The sequence below is a fragment of the Heptranchias perlo genome, chromosome 11 (assembly GCF_035084215.1).
Source record: "Heptranchias perlo isolate sHepPer1 chromosome 11, sHepPer1.hap1, whole genome shotgun sequence".
Taxonomy (NCBI): domain Eukaryota; kingdom Metazoa; phylum Chordata; class Chondrichthyes; order Hexanchiformes; family Hexanchidae; genus Heptranchias; species Heptranchias perlo.
This window is the reverse complement of record NC_090335.1, coordinates 15,616,496-15,638,573: the sequence shown is the minus strand read 5'-3', so window position 1 is coordinate 15,638,573 and position 22,078 is coordinate 15,616,496. Positions and strand designations below refer to the sequence as shown.

Below are 22,078 nucleotides of genomic sequence, written 5' to 3'. Positions count from 1 at the left end.
ACCCTTTTTTGATCTATTTTGGACAATCCCTGGTGGGCCATATTAAAAGAGCTAATTCAGCAAGACACCTCTATCGGATCACCTCCCTCCTTAATGGATCCTAGCTCCCGAGACACAGCCACTGTTTCGAGAGGGGAAATTGATTTCTCCTCCTGAACTGTACGAGTCACGTTACCCTGACCATTACGCCTGGGGGTAGTGGTAATCACAATCACAGGTACGGGTGGCCCTCTGTAGTCAGGACTGTTATAGTCCCAACCTTGGTGATCCTCATTCCCCACTGCACCTGCCAGATCATTCCAATCTACTTCACCTTCCCTGTGTGGGTTCCAATTTGTACCTTATGTTCCTCCCATAACCCCTCGCGTTGCAGCAGCCACCACAGCCCCTTGTCAGCCCAATTTGCCCTGTAACTCCTCAATCATTAACTTACATGGTGTGTAGTCTACCGAATTTATGGATCGACGCATAATCTCCCTTAAAGCCCCTCTACAGTTGGCGAGTTCCGACTCTAGTGTCCCATTTTTCTTTGTCTATCTCTCTCTTGTAATATTTTCTGACTCTGTTGCCCCTATGCTGTCGCAATCTTAGCCACTAACTGCGAACTCTCCAGCACCGTAAGGCCATCAGTCAGACGTTCTTTCATCCTCTCGTTTTTGTCTGACTGTCTCTTAATTTCCTCTAACTGCTTGCTATCTTCCCCTTTTAATTGTTTGATACGTTCCTCACTCATAAGTGCACACAAGTTTGCCACCCACATAAGGAGCCTTTAATCAATTCTCTTTCATCTTTTTATTTTGAACTTGCTTCTCAACCTATTCTGTGGCCATCTCATAAGCCTCATCCTTCGCCACTATTTTGGAGATTAATTCTACCGGTTCCTCGGACCCTTTTAGTTTCTTTTTCATTTTTTTTCCCTAACATTTCGTGGACACTTGCCATGATCACTTGTACTAAACAAAGCCTCACTTCCGGAACTTGAACAATTTGTGTCTTTTGTGGCCAAATAAATCTATATCCTCTGGTTCTTGACCCTTCTGCCAATGGGAACAGTTTCTCTCTATCTACTCTGTCTAGACCTTTTATAATTTTGAATACCTCTATCAAATCTCCTCGCAACCGTCTCTGTTCCAAGGAGAACAACCCCAGTTTCTCCAGTCTATCCAACTGAAATTCCTCATCTCTGGAACCCCTAGTAAATCTCTTCTGCACCTTCTCTAAGGCCTTCACATCCTTCCTAAGGTGCAGTGACCAGAACTGGACACAATACTCCAGTTGTGGCCAAACCTGTGTTTTATAAAGGTTCATCATAACTTCCTTGCTTTTGTACTCTATGCCTCTATTTATAAAGCCCAGGATCCCATATGCTCTTTCAACCGCTTTCTCAACCTGTCCTGCCACCTTCAATGATTTGTGCACATATACTTCCAGATCTCTCTGTTCCTGCATCCGCATTAAAATTGTACCCTTTAGTTTATATTGCCTCTCCTCGTTCTTCCTACCAAAATATATCACTTCGCACTTCTCTGTAAAATTTCATCTGCCACATGTCCACCCATTCCACCAGCCTGTCTATATCCTCTTGAAGTCGATCATCATCTTCCCCACTGTTCACTACACTTCCAAGTTTTCTGTCATCTGCAAATTTTGACATTGTGTCCTGTACACCCAAGTGTCGAGTTTTTATGCCCCCACCCCCCCAATCCCGGGGCAGGAAACTCACACCATATATGGAATAACACTCATAAGACCCTTATAGATTAACAAAGTTGTTTCTCAAAGAATTCCAGATTTTTTTTTCTTATTTGTTCATGGGATGTGGGCGTCGCTGGCAAGGCCAGCATTTATTGCCCATCCCTAATTGCCCTTGAGAAGGTGGTGGTGAGCCGCCTTCTTGAACCGCTGCAGTCCGTATGGTGAAGGTTCTCCCACAGTGCTGTTAGGTAGGGAGTTCCAGGATTTTGACCCAGTGAGCATGAAGGAACGGCGATATATTTCCAAGTTGGGATGGTGAGTGACTTGGAGGGGAACGTGCAGGTGGTGTTGTAACCATGTGCCTGCTGCCCTTGTCCTTCTAGGTGGTAGAGGTCGTGGGTTTGGGAGGTGCTGTTGAAGAAGCCTTGGCGAGTTGCTGCAGTACATCCTGTGGATGGTACACACTGCAGCATCTGTGCGCCAGTGGTGGAGGGAGTGAATGTTTAGGGTGGTGGATGGGGTGCCATTCAAGTGGGCTGCTTTGTCCTGGATGGTGTTGAGCTTCTTGAGTGTTGTTGAAGCTGCACTCATCCAGGCAAGTGGAGAGTATTCCATCACCCTCCTGACTTGTGCCTTGTAGATGGTGGAAAGGCTTTGGGAAGTCAGGAGGTGAGTCACTCGCCACAGAATACCCAGCCTCTGACCTACTCTTGTAGCCACAGTGTTTATGTGGCTGGTCCAGTTAAGTTTCTGGTCAATGATGACCCCCAGGATGTTGACGGTGGGGGATTCGGCGATGGTAATGTCGTTGAATGTCAAAGGGAGGTGGTTAGACTCTCTTGTTGGAGATGGTCATTGCCTGGCACTTGTCTGGCGCGAATGTTACTTGCCACTTATCGGCCCAAGCCTGGGTGTTGTCCAGGTCTTGCTGCATGTGGGCACGGACTGCTTCGTCATCTGAGGGGTTGCAAATGGAACTGAACACTGTGCAATCATCACCGAACATCCCCATTTCTGACGTTATGATGGAGGGAAGGTCATTGATGAAGCAGCTGAAAATGGTTGGGCCTAGGACACTGCCCTGAGGAACTCCAGCAGCAACGTCCTCGGGCTGAGATGATTGGCCTCCAACAACCACTACCATCTTCCTTTGTGCTCGGTATGATTCCAGCCACTGGAGAGTTTTTCCCCTGATTCCCATTGACTTCAATTTTACTAGGGTTCCTTGGTGCCACACTCTGTCAAATGCTGCCTTGATGTCAAGGCCAGTCACTCTCACCTCACCTCTGGAATTCAGCTGTTTTGTCCACGTTTGGACCAAGGCTGTAATGAAGTCTGGAGCCGAGTGGTCCTGGCGGAACCCAAACTGAGTATCGGTGAGCAGGTTATTGGTGACGGGTTACACCCGAGCAGGAACGGGACCATGGTCCTCGCGGGGGTGTTTGCTAGTGCTGTTGGGGAAGGTTTAAACTAGTGGCAGGAGGATGGGAACCTGAGCGGGGACTCAGAAGGGAATAAAGTTGAGAGCAGCAAGAGAGGGGAAGACCCAGGGGAAATCTACAATACAAATAGTACAAACAGTTGTTCAAGAACAGTGAAAGGGAAAAGCGTAGAGCAGCGGAAAGAAAGTGTACTTTAGACACGACAGATAAAATGAAAACTAGAAGGCGTAAGGCGATTAACCCAGCATCAAAGCTGTGGCAGGGGGTTGGGAACCTGAGCAGGGAGACAGAGGAAAGCGTGTCAGGAAGTGACAGAAGGTATGTAGTAAAAGGTAAAGTGTTAAAAAAGGAAAAAGCAGGAACTAAGTGTCACAAAACATATTTGAAAGTTCTTTATCTGAATGCACATAGCATTCATAACAAAATGGACGAGCTAACGGCACAAATAACTACGTATGGGTATGATCTTGTGGCCATTACAGAAACATGGCTGCAGGGTGACAACGACTGGGAATTAAATATGCCAGGGTATTTAACAATCAGGAAGGACAGGCAGGAAGGAAGGGGAGGTGGGGTGGCTATAAAGGAAGGAATCACTGTAATACAGAGAAATGATATTGGGACAAAGGATCAGAATAATGAAACAGTTTGGGTAGAGATAAGGAATAATAAGGGGAAAAAAACACTAGTGGGCGTAGTATATAGGCCTCCTAATAGTTGCAACTCTGCTGGAAGAAGTATTAATCAGGAAATAGTCAGGGCATGTAATAAGGGAACAGCTATAATTATGGGGGATTTTAACTATCATATTAACTGGACAAATCAAATTGGGCAGGGCAGCCTTGAGGAAGAGTTTATTGAGTGTATTAGGGATGGATTTCTTGAGCAGTATGTAACTGATCCTACAAGGGGGCAAGCAACCTTGGACCTGGTCCTGTGTAATGAGCCAGGATTAATTAATAATGTCCTAGTTAAGGATCCCCTTGGAATGAGTGACCATAACATGGTTACATTCCATATCCAATTAGAGGGTGAGAAGGTTGGTTCTCAAACAAGCGTACTGAGCTTGAATAAAGGAGACTATAATGGTATGAGAGCGGAATTGATTAAAGTGGACTGGGAAAATAGTTTAAAGGGTAAGACGGTACATGAACAGTGGTGTTCATTTAAGGAGTTATTTTACAACTTTCAAAAAAAATATATTCCACTGAGGAAAAAAGGGTGTAAAACAAATGACAGCCATCCGTGGCTAAGTAAAGAAATTAAGGATAGCATCCGACTAAAGACAAGGACATATAAGGTAGCCAAACTTAGTGGGAGGATAGATGATTGGGAAGTCTTCAAAAGACAGCAAAAAGTAACGAAAGGATTGATTAAGAAAGGGAAGATAGATTATGAAAATAAATTAGCAAAAAATATAAAAACAGATAGCAAGAGTTTCTACAGTTGTATAAAAAGAAAAAGGGTGGCTAAGGCAAACGTAGTTCCCTTAGAGGATGAGACCGGGAAATTAATGGTGGGAAACATGGAGATGGCAAAAATGCTGAACAAATATTTTGTTTCAGTCTTTACGGTAGAGGACACTAAGAATATCCCAACACTGGACAAACAGAGGGCTCTGGTGGGGGGGGGGGGGGGGGGGGAGGAGCTAAATACGATTAAAATCACTAAGGAATTGGTACTCAGTAAATTAATGGGACTCAAGGCGGATAAATCCCCTGGACCTGATGGCTTACATCCTCGGGTCTTGAGGGAAGTGGCAGTAGGGATTGTGGATGCTTTGGTAATAATTTTCCAAAATTCTCTGGACTCGGCAAAGGTCCCGGCAGATTGGAAAACTGCTAATGTAACACCCTTATTTAAAAAGGGTAGTAGGCAGAAGGCTGGAAATTATAGACCAGTTAGCCTAACATCTGTGGTGGGTAAAATTTTGGAGTCTATTATTAAGGAGGCAGTAACGGAACATTTGGATAAACATAATTTAATAGGACAAAGTCAGCATGGCTTTACGAAGGGGAAGTCATGTCTGACAAATTTGCTTGAGTTCTTTGAGGACATGACGTGCAGGGTGGATAAAGGGGAACCAGTGGACGTAGTGTATTTAGACTTCCAGAAGGCATTCGACAAGGTGCCACATAAAAGATTATTGCTCAAGATAACGAATCACTGGATTGGGGGTAATATTCTGGCATGGGTGGAGGATTGGTTATCTAACAGGAAGCAGAGAGTTGGGATAAATGGTACATTCTCGGACTGGCAACCAGTAGCCAGTGGTGTTCGGCAGGGGTCGGTGCTGGGTCCCCAACTCTTTACAATCTATATTAACGATTTGGAGGAGGGGACCGAGTGTAACATATCAAAGTTTGCAGATGATACAAAGATGGGAGGGAAAGTAGACAGTGAGGAGGACATAAAAAACCTACAAGGGGATATAGACAGGCTGGGTGAGTGGGCGGAGATTTGGCAGATGCAATACAATATTGGAAAATGTGAGGTTATGCACTTTGGCAGGAAAAATCGGAGAGCAAGTTATTATCTTAATGGCGAGAAACTGGAAAGTACTGCAGTACAAAGGGATCTGGGGGTCCTAGTGCAAGAAAATCAAAAGGTTAGTATGCAGGTGCAGCAGGTGATCAAGAAGGCCAACGGAATGTTGGCTTTTATTGCTATGGTGATAGACTATAAAAACAGGGAGGTATTGCTGCAGTTATATAAGGTATTAGTGAGACCGCACCTGGAATACTGCATACAGTTTTGGTCTCCATACTTAAGAAAAGACATACTTGCCCTCGAGGCAGTACAAAGAAGGTTCACTCGGTCAATCCTGGGGATGAGGGGGCGGACATATGAGGAGAGGTTGAGTAGATTGGGACTCTACTCATTGGAGTTCAGAAGAATGAGAGGCGATCTTATTGAAACATATAAGATTGTGAAGGGGCTTGATCGGGTGGATGTTCCCAAGGATGGGTGAAACTAGAACGAGGGGGCATAATCTTAGAATAAGGGGCTGCTCTTTCAAAACTGAGATGAGGAGAAACTTCTTCACTCAGAGGGTAGTAGGTCTGTGGAATTTGCTGCCCCAGGAAGCTGTGGAAGCTACATCATTAAATAAATTTAAAACAGAAATAGACAGTTTCCTAGAAGTAAAGGGAATTAGGGGTTACGGGGAGCAGGCAGGAAATTGGACATGAATTTAGATTTGAGGTTAGGATCAGATCAGCCATGATCTTATTGAATGGCGGAGCAGGCTCGAGGGGCCGATTGGCCTACTCCTGCTCCTATTTCTTATGTTCTTATAGATTGGTGAGGACAAGGTCAAGTAGGTTTTTCCCTTGTGATGGTTCGCTCACCACCTGCTGCCAGCCCAGTCTGGCGGCTGTGTCCTTCAGGGCTCGGTCAGTTGTGGAGCTACCGAGCCACCCTTAGTGATGGACATTGAAGTCCCCCAACCAGAGTACATTCTGTGCCCTTGCTACCATCAGTGCTTCCTCCAAGTGGTGCTTAACATGGAGGAGGACTGATTCATCAGCTGAGGGAGGGCGGTAGGTGGTAATCAGCAGGAGGTTTCCTTGCCCATGTTTGACCTGATGCCATGAGATTTCATGGGGTCCAGAGTCAATGTTGAGGACTCCCAGGGCCACTCCCTCCTGACTGTATATCACTGTACCGCCACCTCTGGTGGGTCTGTCCTGCCGGTGGGACAGGACATACCCAGGGATGGTGATGGAAGAGTCTGGGACGTTGGCTGAAAGGTATGTTTCTGTGAGTATGGCTATGTCAGGCTGTTGCTTGACTAGTTTGTGGGACAGCTCTCCCAATTTTGGCACAAGTCCTCAGATGTTAGTGAGGAGGACTTTGCAGGGTCGACTGGGCTTGGTTTGCCTTTGTAATATCCGGTGACTCATGGTCCGATGCCAGGTGGTCCGTCCGGTTTTATTCTTATTATGACTTTTCATAGCGAGATTTTGCAACTGAGTGGCTTGCTAGGCCATTTCAGAGGGCAATTAAGAATCGACCACATTGCTGTGGGTCTGGAGTCACATATAGGCCAGACCGGGTAAGGACGGCAGGTTTCCATCCCTAAAGGATATTAGTGAACCAGATGGGTTTTTACAACAATCCGGTAGTTTCATGGCCACCATTACTGATACTAGTTTTTTTATTCCAGATTTTTTTATTTTAATTAATTGAATTTAAATTCCCCAGCTGCCGTGGCAGGATTTGAACTCATGACTCTGGATTATTAATCCAGTAACATAGCCACTATGCTACCGTACCTGTTTCAGCTTGTTTTAACATGACCCATTTAACTGCAAGACCCTTTTCAAGGTAGCTTTGTCTAGCTATCTAGTCATGGTCCTGGTCTTATCGCTATCTTTGGATTAATGTTCCTTTCTTTTGGGTCATTGTTTCTCTTTTATCACGTAGCAACCTTGTCTAGCATGGAGGGTGTGACTAGTCAAAGGATAACAGTTTGCAATTCAACAAAATAAGCCGCAGACTCAGCAAAATATGCAGCCTGCGGAGCGTGATGGTTAATAGCTTTAAGAAAAAGATGTAATTTTTTCCCTATTTCCAATATTCTTACACTGTTTCTACCAGCTGTTTCCCCCCTGGCTTACTGACACTGTCCTCACTCTGGTAGGAGCAGACTCCCTCGCTTCAGTCTCTGACAAATGAGAGAGTAATTTTTGCTGCACGGGTGGGGTGGGGGGGGAGGATTTGGGGGAGAAACTTAAAAGAATAATGTTAATTTAAAAAAATATATGTTTGAGGTTCTGCAAAAAAATTGTCTGTCAGACCAGATTCAAAAGCTACATTTTTATTGCTGTACAAGCTTGGACTCCTTTGTTTATATTGCTGGGTGGGAGGGGATTGCACACATAGGATTGTGCGCTTGTAAACTTTAAGTTTGCAACTGTTTAGCTGGTAGTTATACCTCCAACAATAATGAGGCCAAAACCATTTTGCCAGCCGTTAACATACTATTAATTGGGAATAACATCTAGATTAGGGGCTGGTATCAATGTGCAAGTATATTTCATTTTAAGGTAGAAGTCGAAACCTTTATATATGCCTGTTATCAATCCCATCAAGCCATTTGAAGTCAATACTGTCCATAAAATGGCTGATTCTGCTGGGAAGGGGATAAGTACTCTGTGTGGTAGTTTCTTTGCCCTGTTCTTCATCAAACCTGCAGCTGTTCCTTTGGAACTATTGGGATTAGCTGTACTGCACTAGAGTTCTCTGCTGGAGTCTCACTTGCTAACCCAGTATGTTGGCTCAAGCCTACAAACCGCGATTCACGGTCACTTTGCCTCGTGCCGATGCACTGAGGCGGTCACTTTGCCTCGTGCCGATGCACTGAGGCGGTCACTTTGCCTCGTGCCGATGCACTGAGGCGGTCACTTTGCCTCGTGCCGATGCACTGAGGCGGTCACTTTGCCTCGTGCCGATGCACTGAGGCGGTCACTTTGCCTCGTGCCGATGCACTGAGGCGGTCACTTTGCCTCGTGCCGATGCACTGAGGCGGTCACTTTGCCTCGTGCCGATGCACTGAGGCGGTCACTTTGCCTCGTGCCGATGCACTGAGGCGGTCACTTTGCCTCGTGCCGATGCACTGAGGCGGTCACTTTGCCTCGTGCCGATGCACTGAGGCGGTCACTTTGCCTCGTGCCGATGCACTGAGGCGGTCACTTTGCCTCGTGCCGATGCACTGAGGCGGTCACTTTGCCTCGTGCCGATGCACTGAGGCGGTCACTTTGCCTCGTGCCGATGCACTGAGGCGGTCACTTTGCCTCGTGCCGATGCACTGAGGCGGTCACTTTGCCTCGTGCCGATGCACTGAGGCGGTCACTTTGCCTCGTGCCGATGCACTGAGGCGGTCACTTTGCCTCGTGCCGATGCACTGAGGCGGTCACTTTGCCTCGTGCCGATGCACTGAGGCGGTCACTTTGCCTCGTGCCGATGCACTGAGGCGGTCACTTTGCCTCGTGCCGATGCACTGAGGCGGTCACTTTGCCTCGTGCCGATGCACTGAGGCGGTCACTTTGCCTCGTGCCGATGCACTGAGGCGGTCACTTTGCCTCGTGCCGATGCACTGAGGCGGTCACTTTGCCTCGTGCCGATGCACTGAGGCGGTCACTTTGCCTCGTGCCGATGCACTGAGGCGGTCACTTTGCCTCGTGCCGATGCACTGAGGCGGTCACTTTGCCTCGTGCCGATGCACTGAGGCGGTCACTTTGCCTCGTGCCGATGCACTGAGGCGGTCACTTTGCCTCGTGCCGATGCACTGAGGCGGTCACTTTGCCTCGTGCCGATGCACTGAGGCGGTCACTTTGCCTCGTGCCGATGCACTGAGGCGGTCACTTTGCCTCGTGCCGATGCACTGAGGCGGTCACTTTGCCTCGTGCCGATGCACTGAGGCGGTCACTTTGCCTCGTGCCGATGCACTGAGGCGGTCACTTTGCCTCGTGCCGATGCACTGAGGCGGTCACTTTGCCTCGTGCCGATGCACTGAGGCGGTCACTTTGCCTCGTGCCGATGCACTGAGGCGGTCACTTTGCCTCGTGCCGATGCACTGAGGCGGTCACTTTGCCTCGTGCCGATGCACTGAGGCGGTCACTTTGCCTCGTGCCGATGCACTGAGGCGGTCACTTTGCCTCGTGCCGATGCACTGAGGCGGTCACTTTGCCTCGTGCCGATGCACTGAGGCGGTCACTTTGCCTCGTGCCGATGCACTGAGGCGGTCACTTTGCCTCGTGCCGATGCACTGAGGCGGTCACTTTGCCTCGTGCCGATGCACTGAGGCGGTCACTTTGCCTCGTGCCGATGCACTGAGGCGGTCACTTTGCCTCGTGCCGATGCACTGAGGCGGTCACTTTGCCTCGTGCCGATGCACTGAGGCGGTCACTTTGCCTCGTGCCGATGCACTGAGGCGGTCACTTTGCCTCGTGCCGATGCACTGAGGCGGTCACTTTGCCTCGTGCCGATGCACTGAGGCGGTCACTTTGCCTCGTGCCGATGCACTGAGGCGGTCACTTTGCCTCGTGCCGATGCACTGAGGCGGTCACTTTGCCTCGTGCCGATGCACTGAGGCGGTCACTTTGCCTCGTGCCGATGCACTGAGGCGGTCACTTTGCCTCGTGCCGATGCACTGAGGCGGTCACTTTGCCTCGTGCCGATGCACTGAGGCGGTCACTTTGCCTCGTGCCGATGCACTGAGGCGGTCACTTTGCCTCGTGCCGATGCACTGAGGCGGTCACTTTGCCTCGTGCCGATGCACTGAGGCGGTCACTTTGCCTCGTGCCGATGCACTGAGGCGGTCACTTTGCCTCGTGCCGATGCACTGAGGCGGTCACTTTGCCTCGTGCCGATGCACTGAGGCGGTCACTTTGCCTCGTGCCGATGCACTGAGGCGGTCACTTTGCCTCGTGCCGATGCACTGAGGCGGTCACTTTGCCTCGTGCCGATGCACTGAGGCGGTCACTTTGCCTCGTGCCGATGCACTGAGGCGGTCACTTTGCCTCGTGCCGATGCACTGAGGCGGTCACTTTGCCTCGTGCCGATGCACTGAGGCGGTCACTTTGCCTCGTGCCGATGCACTGAGGCGGTCACTTTGCCTCGTGCCGATGCACTGAGGCGGTCACTTTGCCTCGTGCCGATGCACTGAGGCGGTCACTTTGCCTCGTGCCGATGCACTGAGGCGGTCACTTTGCCTCGTGCCGATGCACTGAGGCGGTCACTTTGCCTCGTGCCGATGCACTGAGGCGGTCACTTTGCCTCGTGCCGATGCACTGAGGCGGTCACTTTGCCTCGTGCCGATGCACTGAGGCGGTCACTTTGCCTCGTGCCGATGCACTGAGGCGGTCACTTTGCCTCGTGCCGATGCACTGAGGCGGTCACTTTGCCTCGTGCCGATGCACTGAGGCGGTCACTTTGCCTCGTGCCGATGCACTGAGGCGGTCACTTTGCCTCGTGCCGATGCACTGAGGCGGTCACTTTGCCTCGTGCCGATGCACTGAGGCGGTCACTTTGCCTCGTGCCGATGCACTGAGGCGGTCACTTTGCCTCGTGCCGATGCACTGAGGCGGTCACTTTGCCTCGTGCCGATGCACTGAGGCGGTCACTTTGCCTCGTGCCGATGCACTGAGGCGGTCACTTTGCCTCGTGCCGATGCACTGAGGCGGTCACTTTGCCTCGTGCCGATGCACTGAGGCGGTCACTTTGCCTCGTGCCGATGCACTGAGGCGGTCACTTTGCCTCGTGCCGATGCACTGAGGCGGTCACTTTGCCTCGTGCCGATGCACTGAGGCGGTCACTTTGCCTCGTGCCGATGCACTGAGGCGGTCACTTTGCCTCGTGCCGATGCACTGAGGCGGTCACTTTGCCTCGTGCCGATGCACTGAGGCGGTCACTTTGCCTCGTGCCGATGCACTGAGGCGGTCACTTTGCCTCGTGCCGATGCACTGAGGCGGTCACTTTGCCTCGTGCCGATGCACTGAGGCGGTCACTTTGCCTCGTGCCGATGCACTGAGGCGGTCACTTTGCCTCGTGCCGATGCACTGAGGCGGTCACTTTGCCTCGTGCCGATGCACTGAGGCGGTCACTTTGCCTCGTGCCGATGCACTGAGGCGGTCACTTTGCCTCGTGCCGATGCACTGAGGCGGTCACTTTGCCTCGTGCCGATGCACTGAGGCGGTCACTTTGCCTCGTGCCGATGCACTGAGGCGGTCACTTTGCCTCGTGCCGATGCACTGAGGCGGTCACTTTGCCTCGTGCCGATGCACTGAGGCGGTCACTTTGCCTCGTGCCGATGCACTGAGGCGGTCACTTTGCCTCGTGCCGATGCACTGAGGCGGTCACTTTGCCTCGTGCCGATGCACTGAGGCGGTCACTTTGCCTCGTGCCGATGCACTGAGGCGGTCACTTTGCCTCGTGCCGATGCAACTGAGGCGGTCACTTTGCCTCGTGCCGATGCACTGAGGCGGTCACTTTGCCTCGTGCCGATGCACTGAGGCGGTCACTTTGCCTCGTGCCGATGCACTGAGGCGGTCACTTTGCCTCGTGCCGATGCACTGAGGCGGTCACTTTGCCTCGTGCCGATGCACTGAGGCGGTCACTTTGCCTCGTGCCGATGCACTGAGGCGGTCACTTTGCCTCGTGCCGATGCACTGAGGCGGTCACTTTGCCTCGTGCCGATGCACTGAGGCGGTCACTTTGCCTCGTGCCGATGCACTGAGGCGGTCACTTTGCCTCGTGCCGATGCACTGAGGCGGTCACTTTGCCTCGTGCCGATGCACTGAGGCGGTCACTTTGCCTCGTGCCGATGCACTGAGGCGGTCACTTTGCCTCGTGCCGATGCACTGAGGCGGTCACTTTGCCTCGTGCCGATGCACTGAGGCGGTCACTTTGCCTCGTGCCGATGCACTGAGGCGGTCACTTTGCCTCGTGCCGATGCACTGAGGCGGTCACTTTGCCTCGTGCCGATGCACTGAGGCGGTCACTTTGCTCGTGCCGATGCACTGAGGCGGTCACTTTGCCTCGTGCCGATGCACTGAGGCGGTCACTTTGCCTCGTGCCGATGCACTGAGGCGGTCACTTTGCCTCGTGCCGATGCACTGAGGCGGTCACTTTGCCTCGTGCCGATGCACTGAGGCGGTCACTTTGCCTCGTGCCGATGCACTGAGGCGGTCACTTTGCCTCGTGCCGATGCACTGAGGCGGTCACTTTGCCTCGTGCCGATGCACTGAGGCGGTCACTTTGCCTCGTGCCGATGCACTGAGGCGGTCACTTTGCCTCGTGCCGATGCACTGAGGCGGTCACTTTGCCTCGTGCCGATGCACTGAGGCGGTCACTTTGCCTCGTGCCGATGCACTGAGGCGGTCACTTTGCCTCGTGCCGATGCACTGAGGCGGTCACTTTGCCTCGTGCCGATGCACTGAGGCGGTCACTTTGCCTCGTGCCGATGCACTGAGGCGGTCACTTTGCCTCGTGCCGATGCACTGAGGCGGTCACTTTGCCTCGTGCCGATGCACTGAGGCGGTCACTTTGCCTCGTGCCGATGCACTGAGGCGGTCACTTTGCCTCGTGCCGATGCACTGAGGCGGTCACTTTGCCTCGTGCCGATGCACTGAGGCGGTCACTTTGCCTCGTGCCGATGCACTGAGGCGGTCACTTTGCCTCGTGCCGATGCACTGAGGCGGTCACTTTGCCTCGTGCCGATGCACTGAGGCGGTCACTTTGCCTCGTGCCGATGCACTGAGGCGGTCACTTTGCCTCGTGCCGATGCACTGAGGCGGTCACTTTGCCTCGTGCCGATGCACTGAGGCGGTCACTTTGCCTCGTGCCGATGCACTGAGGCGGTCACTTTGCCTCGTGCCGATGCACTGAGGCGGTCACTTTGCCTCGTGCCGATGCACTGAGGCGGTCACTTTGCCTCGTGCCGATGCACTGAGGCGGTCACTTTGCCTCGTGCCGATGCACTGAGGCGGTCACTTTGCCTCGTGCCGATGCACTGAGGCGGTCACTTTGCCTCGTGCCGATGCACTGAGGCGGTCACTTTGCCTCGTGCCGATGCACTGAGGCGGTCACTTTGCCTCGTGCCGATGCACTGAGGCGGTCACTTTGCCTCGTGCCGATGCACTGAGGCGGTCACTTTGCCTCGTGCCGATGCACTGAGGCGGTCACTTTGCCTCGTGCCGATGCACTGAGGCGGTCACTTTGCCTCGTGCCGATGCACTGAGGCGGTCACTTTGCCTCGTGCCGATGCACTGAGGCGGTCACTTTGCCTCGTGCCGATGCACTGAGGCGGTCACTTTGCCTCGTGCCGATGCACTGAGGCGGTCACTTTGCCTCGTGCCGATGCACTGAGGCGGTCACTTTGCCTCGTGCCGATGCACTGAGGCGGTCACTTTGCCTCGTGCCGATGCACTGAGGCGGTCACTTTGCCTCGTGCCGATGCACTGAGGCGGTCACTTTGCCTCGTGCCGATGCACTGAGGCGGTCACTTTGCCTCGTGCCGATGCACTGAGGCGGTCACTTTGCCTCGTGCCGATGCACTGAGGCGGTCACTTTGCCTCGTGCCGATGCACTGAGGCGGTCACTTTGCCTCGTGCCGATGCACTGAGGCGGTCACTTTGCCTCGTGCCGATGCACTGAGGCGGTCACTTTGCCTCGTGCCGATGCACTGAGGCGGTCACTTTGCCTCGTGCCGATGCACTGAGGCGGTCACTTTGCCTCGTGCCGATGCACTGAGGCGGTCACTTTGCCTCGTGCCGATGCACTGAGGCGGTCACTTTGCCTCGTGCCGATGCACTGAGGCGGTCACTTTGCCTCGTGCCGATGCACTGAGGCGGTCACTTTGCCTCGTGCCGATGCACTGAGGCGGTCACTTTGCCTCGTGCCGATGCACTGAGGCGGTCACTTTGCCTCGTGCCGATGCACTGAGGCGGTCACTTTGCCTCGTGCCGATGCACTGAGGCGGTCACTTTGCCTCGTGCCGATGCACTGAGGCGGTCACTTTGCCTCGTGCCGATGCACTGAGGCGGTCACTTTGCCTCGTGCCGATGCACTGAGGCGGTCACTTTGCCTCGTGCCGATGCACTGAGGCGGTCACTTTGCCTCGTGCCGATGCACTGAGGCGGTCACTTTGCCTCGTGCCGATGCACTGAGGCGGTCACTTTGCCTCGTGCCGATGCACTGAGGCGGTCACTTTGCCTCGTGCCGATGCACTGAGGCGGTCACTTTGCCTCGTGCCGATGCACTGAGGCGGTCACTTTGCCTCGTGCCGATGCACTGAGGCGGTCACTTTGCCTCGTGCCGATGCACTGAGGCGGTCACTTTGCCTCGTGCCGATGCACTGAGGCGGTCACTTTGCCTCGTGCCGATGCACTGAGGCGGTCACTTTGCCTCGTGCCGATGCACTGAGGCGGTCACTTTGCCTCGTGCCGATGCACTGAGGCGGTCACTTTGCCTCGTGCCGATGCACTGAGGCGGTCACTTTGCCTCGTGCCGATGCACTGAGGCGGTCACTTTGCCTCGTGCCGATGCACTGAGGCGGTCACTTTGCCTCGTGCCGATGCACTGAGGCGGTCACTTTGCCTCGTGCCGATGCACTGAGGCGGTCACTTTGCCTCGTGCCGATGCACTGAGGCGGTCACTTTGCCTCGTGCCGATGCACTGAGGCGGTCACTTTGCCTCGTGCCGATGCACTGAGGCGGTCACTTTGCCTCGTGCCGATGCACTGAGGCGGTCACTTTGCCTCGTGCCGATGCACTGAGGCGGTCACTTTGCCTCGTGCCGATGCACTGAGGCGGTCACTTTGCCTCGTGCCGATGCACTGAGGCGGTCACTTTGCCTCGTGCCGATGCACTGAGGCGGTCACTTTGCCTCGTGCCGATGCACTGAGGCGGTCACTTTGCCTCGTGCCGATGCACTGAGGCGGTCACTTTGCCTCGTGCCGGTAGCTGATTCCTGGAGCCATGATCTGGTTGCAACAGTGGAAACTGACAATTTTGCACTTAGGCAGTGTGGGATTGGGGAAATGGCTGGGTGGAACCAGTTATTGTTCAGGGTAGATCCTGATAGGGCATCTCATGTCTTTTAAATGAACTACCAAACGCAAGCCTGGCTGGTGTCTATTTGGAACACAAAAAAGATTTCTGGATTTTGAGAAAAGAGCAGGATCTGTTGCTATGATCTTCAGGTAGCCTTTGGAGCTTATCAGTCACTTCCAAAAAAATACTGTCCTATTTTACAGATGGAGAAACCTATTCCTGGGGCCTCAACAGTTATGGCCAGCTGGGTAATGGAACAACTGGTCAGGGCTCGTTGCCTTTCCTTGTTTCTAGCATGTTGTATGACAAGAAGGCAGCAGAGGTAGCTTGTGGCTCCAATCATTCAATGATCCTAACAACAGAAGGGGAGGTGAGAGCTAACCTTTTAAGTGAAATGTGTTAACAGTCTCTGTTATTCATTTAATAATGTAACTTTATCTATGCATATAATTTCATTTATAGCTGTAAAATATCAACCTTTATAAAATGCAATACATAATGTAGGTTATAAAACAAAATCTGAGTGGGTTTGAGTTTTGAATTTTTGTTAAACTTGTATAGAACCTTGGCTAGTCCAAACTTGGAGTACTGTGCACAGTTCTAGTCTACATATTATAAAAAGGATATAGAAGCATTGGAGAAGGTGCAAAAAAAGATATGCAGGGATGATACCAGAACTGAGGGGTTCCCCAAGTACAGAAAAGTACAGGCGTGCGCACACATAGGAAAGTACAGGCACATAGTGAAAATGCGCACGCGCACGCACACACACACACACACACACACACACACTCTGAACTGACCAGTCAACTGAATGTATAATGTGCAGTGTTGTAGATATATATCACATTTGTTTTTGTTGAGTATGTCCCTTTTCAAATACTGTATTACAGTACAGAGCACATATATGTACGGGACATTGAGTTTGTTTCCATTAGCTAAAGCATTGTTTAATCCTTGGAAAATTACAGTGTCTCGAAAGTTGCAGGCACTTCACACATGGCAACTTCTGGTCCCAAGATATTTGAGAGTCTGCTGCATATGGTAGAGTTAATTCCATTTTATACTTGGCTATATGACCCAGCTGTTTTTGCACAATTGTTTTTTTGAGTGTTCTCTCTTCTACATTTGCTTTGGCAACAGGTTTATTCCTGGGGTTACAATAACTGTGGACAAGTTGGATCAGGATCTACTGCAAACCAGGCAACGCCACGGAAAGTAGCACACTGTTTGCAGAGCAAGAGGGTTGTTACTATCGCCTGCGGTCAGATATCCTCCATGGCTGTAGCAGACAATGGAGAGGTAAGTATTCTTTGCTACCCAATATGCTAGCCGACGTTCATTTGTTGCCTTGCTTGTGTCCCGGTAAGGGTGATGAAGGCATTGCGTTTGGCAGTGATGTGAAAATTTTGCTTCTGGGTTTTATACTGGTATTACCCTAGCTTAACACGGGTGGGTGGAACCGGCACTAGTTTTCCCTCAGGTTCAGTTACTGAGTTAGTGCTAATGGTAAAGAGCAGTCAGGGTGTTTTCTCTCAGTAGGAGGTCCATAATCTGTAGAACACAAAACCACTTGGGGTAAGATGCTGCACAGAATAATTAGTGGGTTGCAAGATTGTATGAGTGAGAAGATTGTACGAGTCTTGGGGAGTGCTGCACTGTCAGAGGTGTCGTCTTTCGGAAGAGTTCCCACGGCATTTTTTCGAAGAAGAGCAGGGGAGTTTCCTCCGGTGTCCTGGCCGATAAGCTCCCTCAATCAACATCACTAAAACAAACAGATTATCTGGACGTTATCATGTTGCTGTTCGTGAGACCTTGCTGTGTGCAAACTGGCTGTCGTGTTTCCCTACATTTGTTTTTATTCGTTCATGGGATGTGGGCGTCGCTGGCGAGGCCGGCATTTATTGCCCATCCCTAATTGCCCTTGAGAAGGCGGTGGTGAGCCGCCTTCTTGAACCGCTGCAGTCCGTGTGGTGAAGGTTCTCCCACAGTGCTGTTAGGAAGGGAGTTCCAGGATTTTGACCCTGCAGCAGTGATTACACTTCAATTTTATTGGGTGGATTTGTCCAGGCAGTGGATAGTTACAGATATGTAGAGACTGGAGAAGCTGGGATTGTTCTCCTTAGAGCAGAGAAGGGGAGATTTAATAGAGGTGTTCAAAATTATGAAGGGTTTTGATAGAACAATAAGGAGAAACTGTTTCCCACTGTTTGGGGGGTCAGTAACCAGAGGACACAGATTTAAGGTAGTTGGCAAAAGAACCAGAGGGAAGTTGAGACATTTTATTATGCAGCGCGTTATGATCTGGAATGCACTGCCTGAAAGAGTGGAGGAGGCAGATTGAATAATAACTTTCAAAAAGGAATTGGAAATATACTTGAAAAGGAAAAAAATGCAGGGCTATGGGGAAAGTGTGACTAATTGGATAGCTCTTTCAAAGAGCCGGCACAGTGGGCTGAATGCCCCCTTCAATGCTATATGATTCTATATGTTTGCCTTCTACATTACAGGTGTATAGTTGGGGTTACAATGGCAGTGGTCAACTGGGAACAGGAATTAATGGAAACCAACTTACTCCTTGCAGGCTGTCTGCATTACAAGGAATGTGTGTCCTTCAGGTAAGTACTCGAGTGTAAGCTCTCCAGACAGTGAGCTGCTTTGTTTGTTTATAGAAAGCAACTTTGTTTGCCTACTGTGGCATGCCTGGATTCCTGATTCGTCTGTTAAATAATGTTAATGCAGTTAAGAACCAGCCTGAAAGATTAGTTGCATATTGAGAAAAGTATTGCATTGCATCCCATAAAGTGGGATAGCTTTTTAAAATCACACAAAGGGTCATTTGTTTAGGGACATTACAATTCGTATACCACTGTGCTTTAAACACAGTTAGCTTTACAAGTTAGCAAGTGTGGTAAAATGAATCAATGCAGCTGGCTTTTTCTAGATACAAGGTTAAACAGAGTATGATAGCTTGAAAGCATTTTGGCATTTAATTGTGTGCTTATTTCAGCTTCCGTGCCCAGAATGGTGAGAGTCAATCAGCTCTTCTTGTACATTTGTTGTATTATTTTACCATCATTGTCCCCAGTTTTAAGTCTCATGACTGAATTTTTAATAAATATAAGCAAAAATGGGCTAATAGCTGTTGAGTGGAAGCAATGCACATTTGTGCAGCCTGGATGATGGTAATACATTGGAATAAATTCAAATATGAACTGCAGAAAAACAATCATTGTTGTGAAATGGAAGTAAATAAAGATAACATTGTCATGAGAAATTGTTTAAAAGCATAACAAAAAATCATCTTTTCAATTAATTTACAAAATCAAGACAAACATGACTTTTAGCAATAGTACCTTGTAGTTAGTAATATGTTATATTATGACTGTATTAAAATATTTTTGACTGGTCCTTTTATGTATCATAGTACCACTAATGATGGGCAAGTTTTTCGTGGTTTCAATTGCCTACATGGCGATCAATAAATGTCACTCTTAACATGCTCTGAGCTTCTGTCTGCAAATGTGTACTCCAGTGAATTGAAAAATCTTTGTCCCTAAATTTCTTTATTAAAGGTCGATGGGTTGCCCCATCAACATCCCTTCAAACACTCAATCTTCACTATAATGCCGACTTCTCCTCTTATCAAGTTTTTTGGAAAGAAAAATGTTTTTGCCAAACATACCAAATGACTTCCACCTGTCTGAACCCTTCAGTCCTTTTTTCTTTGATTGAAATTTAGCAGAATAAAAAATGTATTTCTGAAATGTTGCTGTGGAGCTGCAGCAGCTTTAGTTTCCTAAAGTGGAAGCTTTATTGGTTTTCTTTGTCATCCTGCTTCCCTTGTGGGGAGGAGAATATACAGTGGTGGTGGTACCTGACATTTCGGAGTGCTTTTGGAATGGTTTCCACTGTCGTTACTGTTTCCAGAAGGTATGCTGATGTCACTCACTGTTCCAATTTTAACCATTGTGCCGGGTTGAGTGCAGTTTATTATAAACTTCATTTTATTCAATGATGTCCAACTGCATTTTCTGCACAGCAGAGGTTGATATTTTGATTACATTTCAGAAAGCTTACGACTTTTTAATTCACCTCCATTTTACAAATTCCCATGAGACAAATGCTGCTATTCAAATTAGACTTTTTATAGTGTATTCAGGAATACATGGATTAAGTGCTCATTTATTTGTTTTTGATAGCTGTATGTTTCATTACAGTGGAACCTGAGCTTTGATAAAGCGAAACTCTGCTGATACTGAAGATGTTCCAATATATGATTTCATTTACCAGTGTAAATTAATGGGACAGCACTTCTCTTAAAGTAAATCTTGACACAGTCCTTTTCTACTAAGCCCATAGGTAGCATGGGTAATTTGAATGAGAAATTCAGTCTGAGAGATGTTTCATTAAAGTGCTTTTAACAACCTGTAACTCAATGCAACAATTATGTATTAAAGTGGTAATAAATGTTCTGTCATGTTTCATGCTGGGAAAGCAGATCTTGAGCAGAATAAAATACTTAACCAGCCCCTCATGTGGTGTAACGTTCACCAACCAGAATGTTAATAATTGGCACAATAAAATTTATATTCCCGATCAATAATGCTTTATATTTAAAGCACTGATTATCTGTGCGACAGGCAAATCTCTTGTTTACAGTATTTTAAAAGCATTTATGCTAAGTTAGCTACAAGTGGTCAGACTCAAGTTCACAATCCCTCTTAGTAAATGTGCAGTTCATTTCAGGTTGCAGGTTTGACAGGAAGAAGAAAATACTGAACCATTTGATATTAAAAAGTCTTTAGAATCAGGTGATGCAGTATATTCCGTTTGAGCTTGTTTCAAGCACTGAACTTCAACCTGTTGGGGTTTTTTTTATTCATACTGTTAACGTGACTTCTTATAGAGTATAGAGACAATATGGACTGTAGCAAATCTGAATGCACCATAAAAAGATTGCGTTGCATAAATATCGAGTAACTGGTTGAAGTAAGTGCTCACTGCTGCTTCGGTCAATGTTAGCACAGAGTATTATGTGAGATCCAACTGTTGAACTGTGGGAACCAATGACATAGGAAGGAAAGGGTTGACGTTCTGCAGTCAGAGTTTCAGGAACTAGAGAGGATCCTTTTTTAAAAAAAAAGTACCTCAAAGGCAATATTCTCTAGTTTACTCCCAGTGCCACGCGCGAGTGAATGAATGCAGGAATAGTGGGATAAGACAGGTTAACGGCGGCTGGAGAAATGGTGCAGGATGGAGGGCTTCAGATTCCTGAGGAATTGGGACCAGTTCTGGGGAAGGAGGGACTGGTTCAAGATGGATGGGTTGCAGTTCAACAGAGCTGGGACCAATGGCCTCCCGGGGAGGTTAACTAGTGCTGTGGGGGAGAGTTTAAACTAATTTGGCAGGGGGATAGGCACCAGGATGAAACATGAGGAGAAACAAGGTGCAGAGAGGACTGGGAGAGACAAATAGCACTAGAGGAAAGAATAGTTCAGAAATAGGAGGGATCAAACAGGGGGCAAACGCGAGGCAATCTAAGATGAATTTTGGAGTGCATGTGCGTAAATGCACGTAATGTGGTAAATAAGGTTGGTGAGCTGCAGGAACAAGTCACCACATGGACTATGATACAGTGGCAATAACAGAGACCTGGCTCAAAGGGGAGGTTTGGGAACTTAATATTCCTGACTACAAGGTATTCAGGGAAGGAAAGGAAAGGAGGAAGGGGGTTGGGTGGCAGTGTTGTTCAAAGAAACTATTACAGCACTGGAAAGAGATGATGTAGTTGAGGGGTCAAAGATAGAATCTATTTGGTTAGAATTAAGGAACAATTGAGGAGCTATTACGCTACTGGGTGTATGCTATAGGCCACCAAATAGTGGGAAGGAGATAGAGGAGAAAATTTGCTGGCAAATTACAGAAAGATGCAAGAACTGTAGAGTAGTGATAATCGGGGACTTCAATCATCCTAATATAGACTGGGATAGTAACAGTGTAAAGGGTAAGGAGGGCGAGGAATTCCTGAAATGCGTATAAGAGAACTTTCTGGAACAGTGTGTTTCCAGCCCAACGAGGAAGGAAGCAGTGCTGGATCTAGTTCTGGGCAGTGAAGTGCGGCAAGTGGAACATGGGGAGCATTTGGGGAACAGCGATCATAATATAATTAGGTTTAGAATAGTTATGGAAAATGACAAGGAACAATCAAGTGTAAAAATACTTAACTGGAGGAGGGCTAATTTCAGTGAGTTGAAAAGGGATCTTGCCCTGGTGGATTGGAATCAAAAATTGGTAGGCAAAACAGTAATTGAGTCATGAGAGGCCTTCAAAGAGGAGATGGTTCGGGTACAGAGTAGACACATTCCCACAAGGGAAAAAGGA

The 22,078-nt window shown here is 49.3% G+C and overlaps 1 protein-coding gene across 5 annotated transcripts in view; it reads left to right on the top strand.

Moving 5' to 3' along the window:
• LOC137327125 (RCC1 and BTB domain-containing protein 1-like) overlaps positions 1-22,078 on the top strand; it is a 118,425-nt gene that overhangs the window by 16,683 nt on the left and 79,664 nt on the right. For all 5 annotated transcript variants that reach the window (XM_067992599.1, XM_067992597.1, XM_067992600.1 and 2 more), the window contains exons 4-6: positions 15,898-16,064; positions 16,838-16,996; positions 18,205-18,312. In XM_067992599.1, coding sequence (XP_067848700.1) covers positions 15,898-16,064; positions 16,838-16,996; positions 18,205-18,312 — 434 coding nt within the window. The remainder of the gene's footprint in view (positions 1-15,897; positions 16,065-16,837; positions 16,997-18,204; positions 18,313-22,078) is intronic.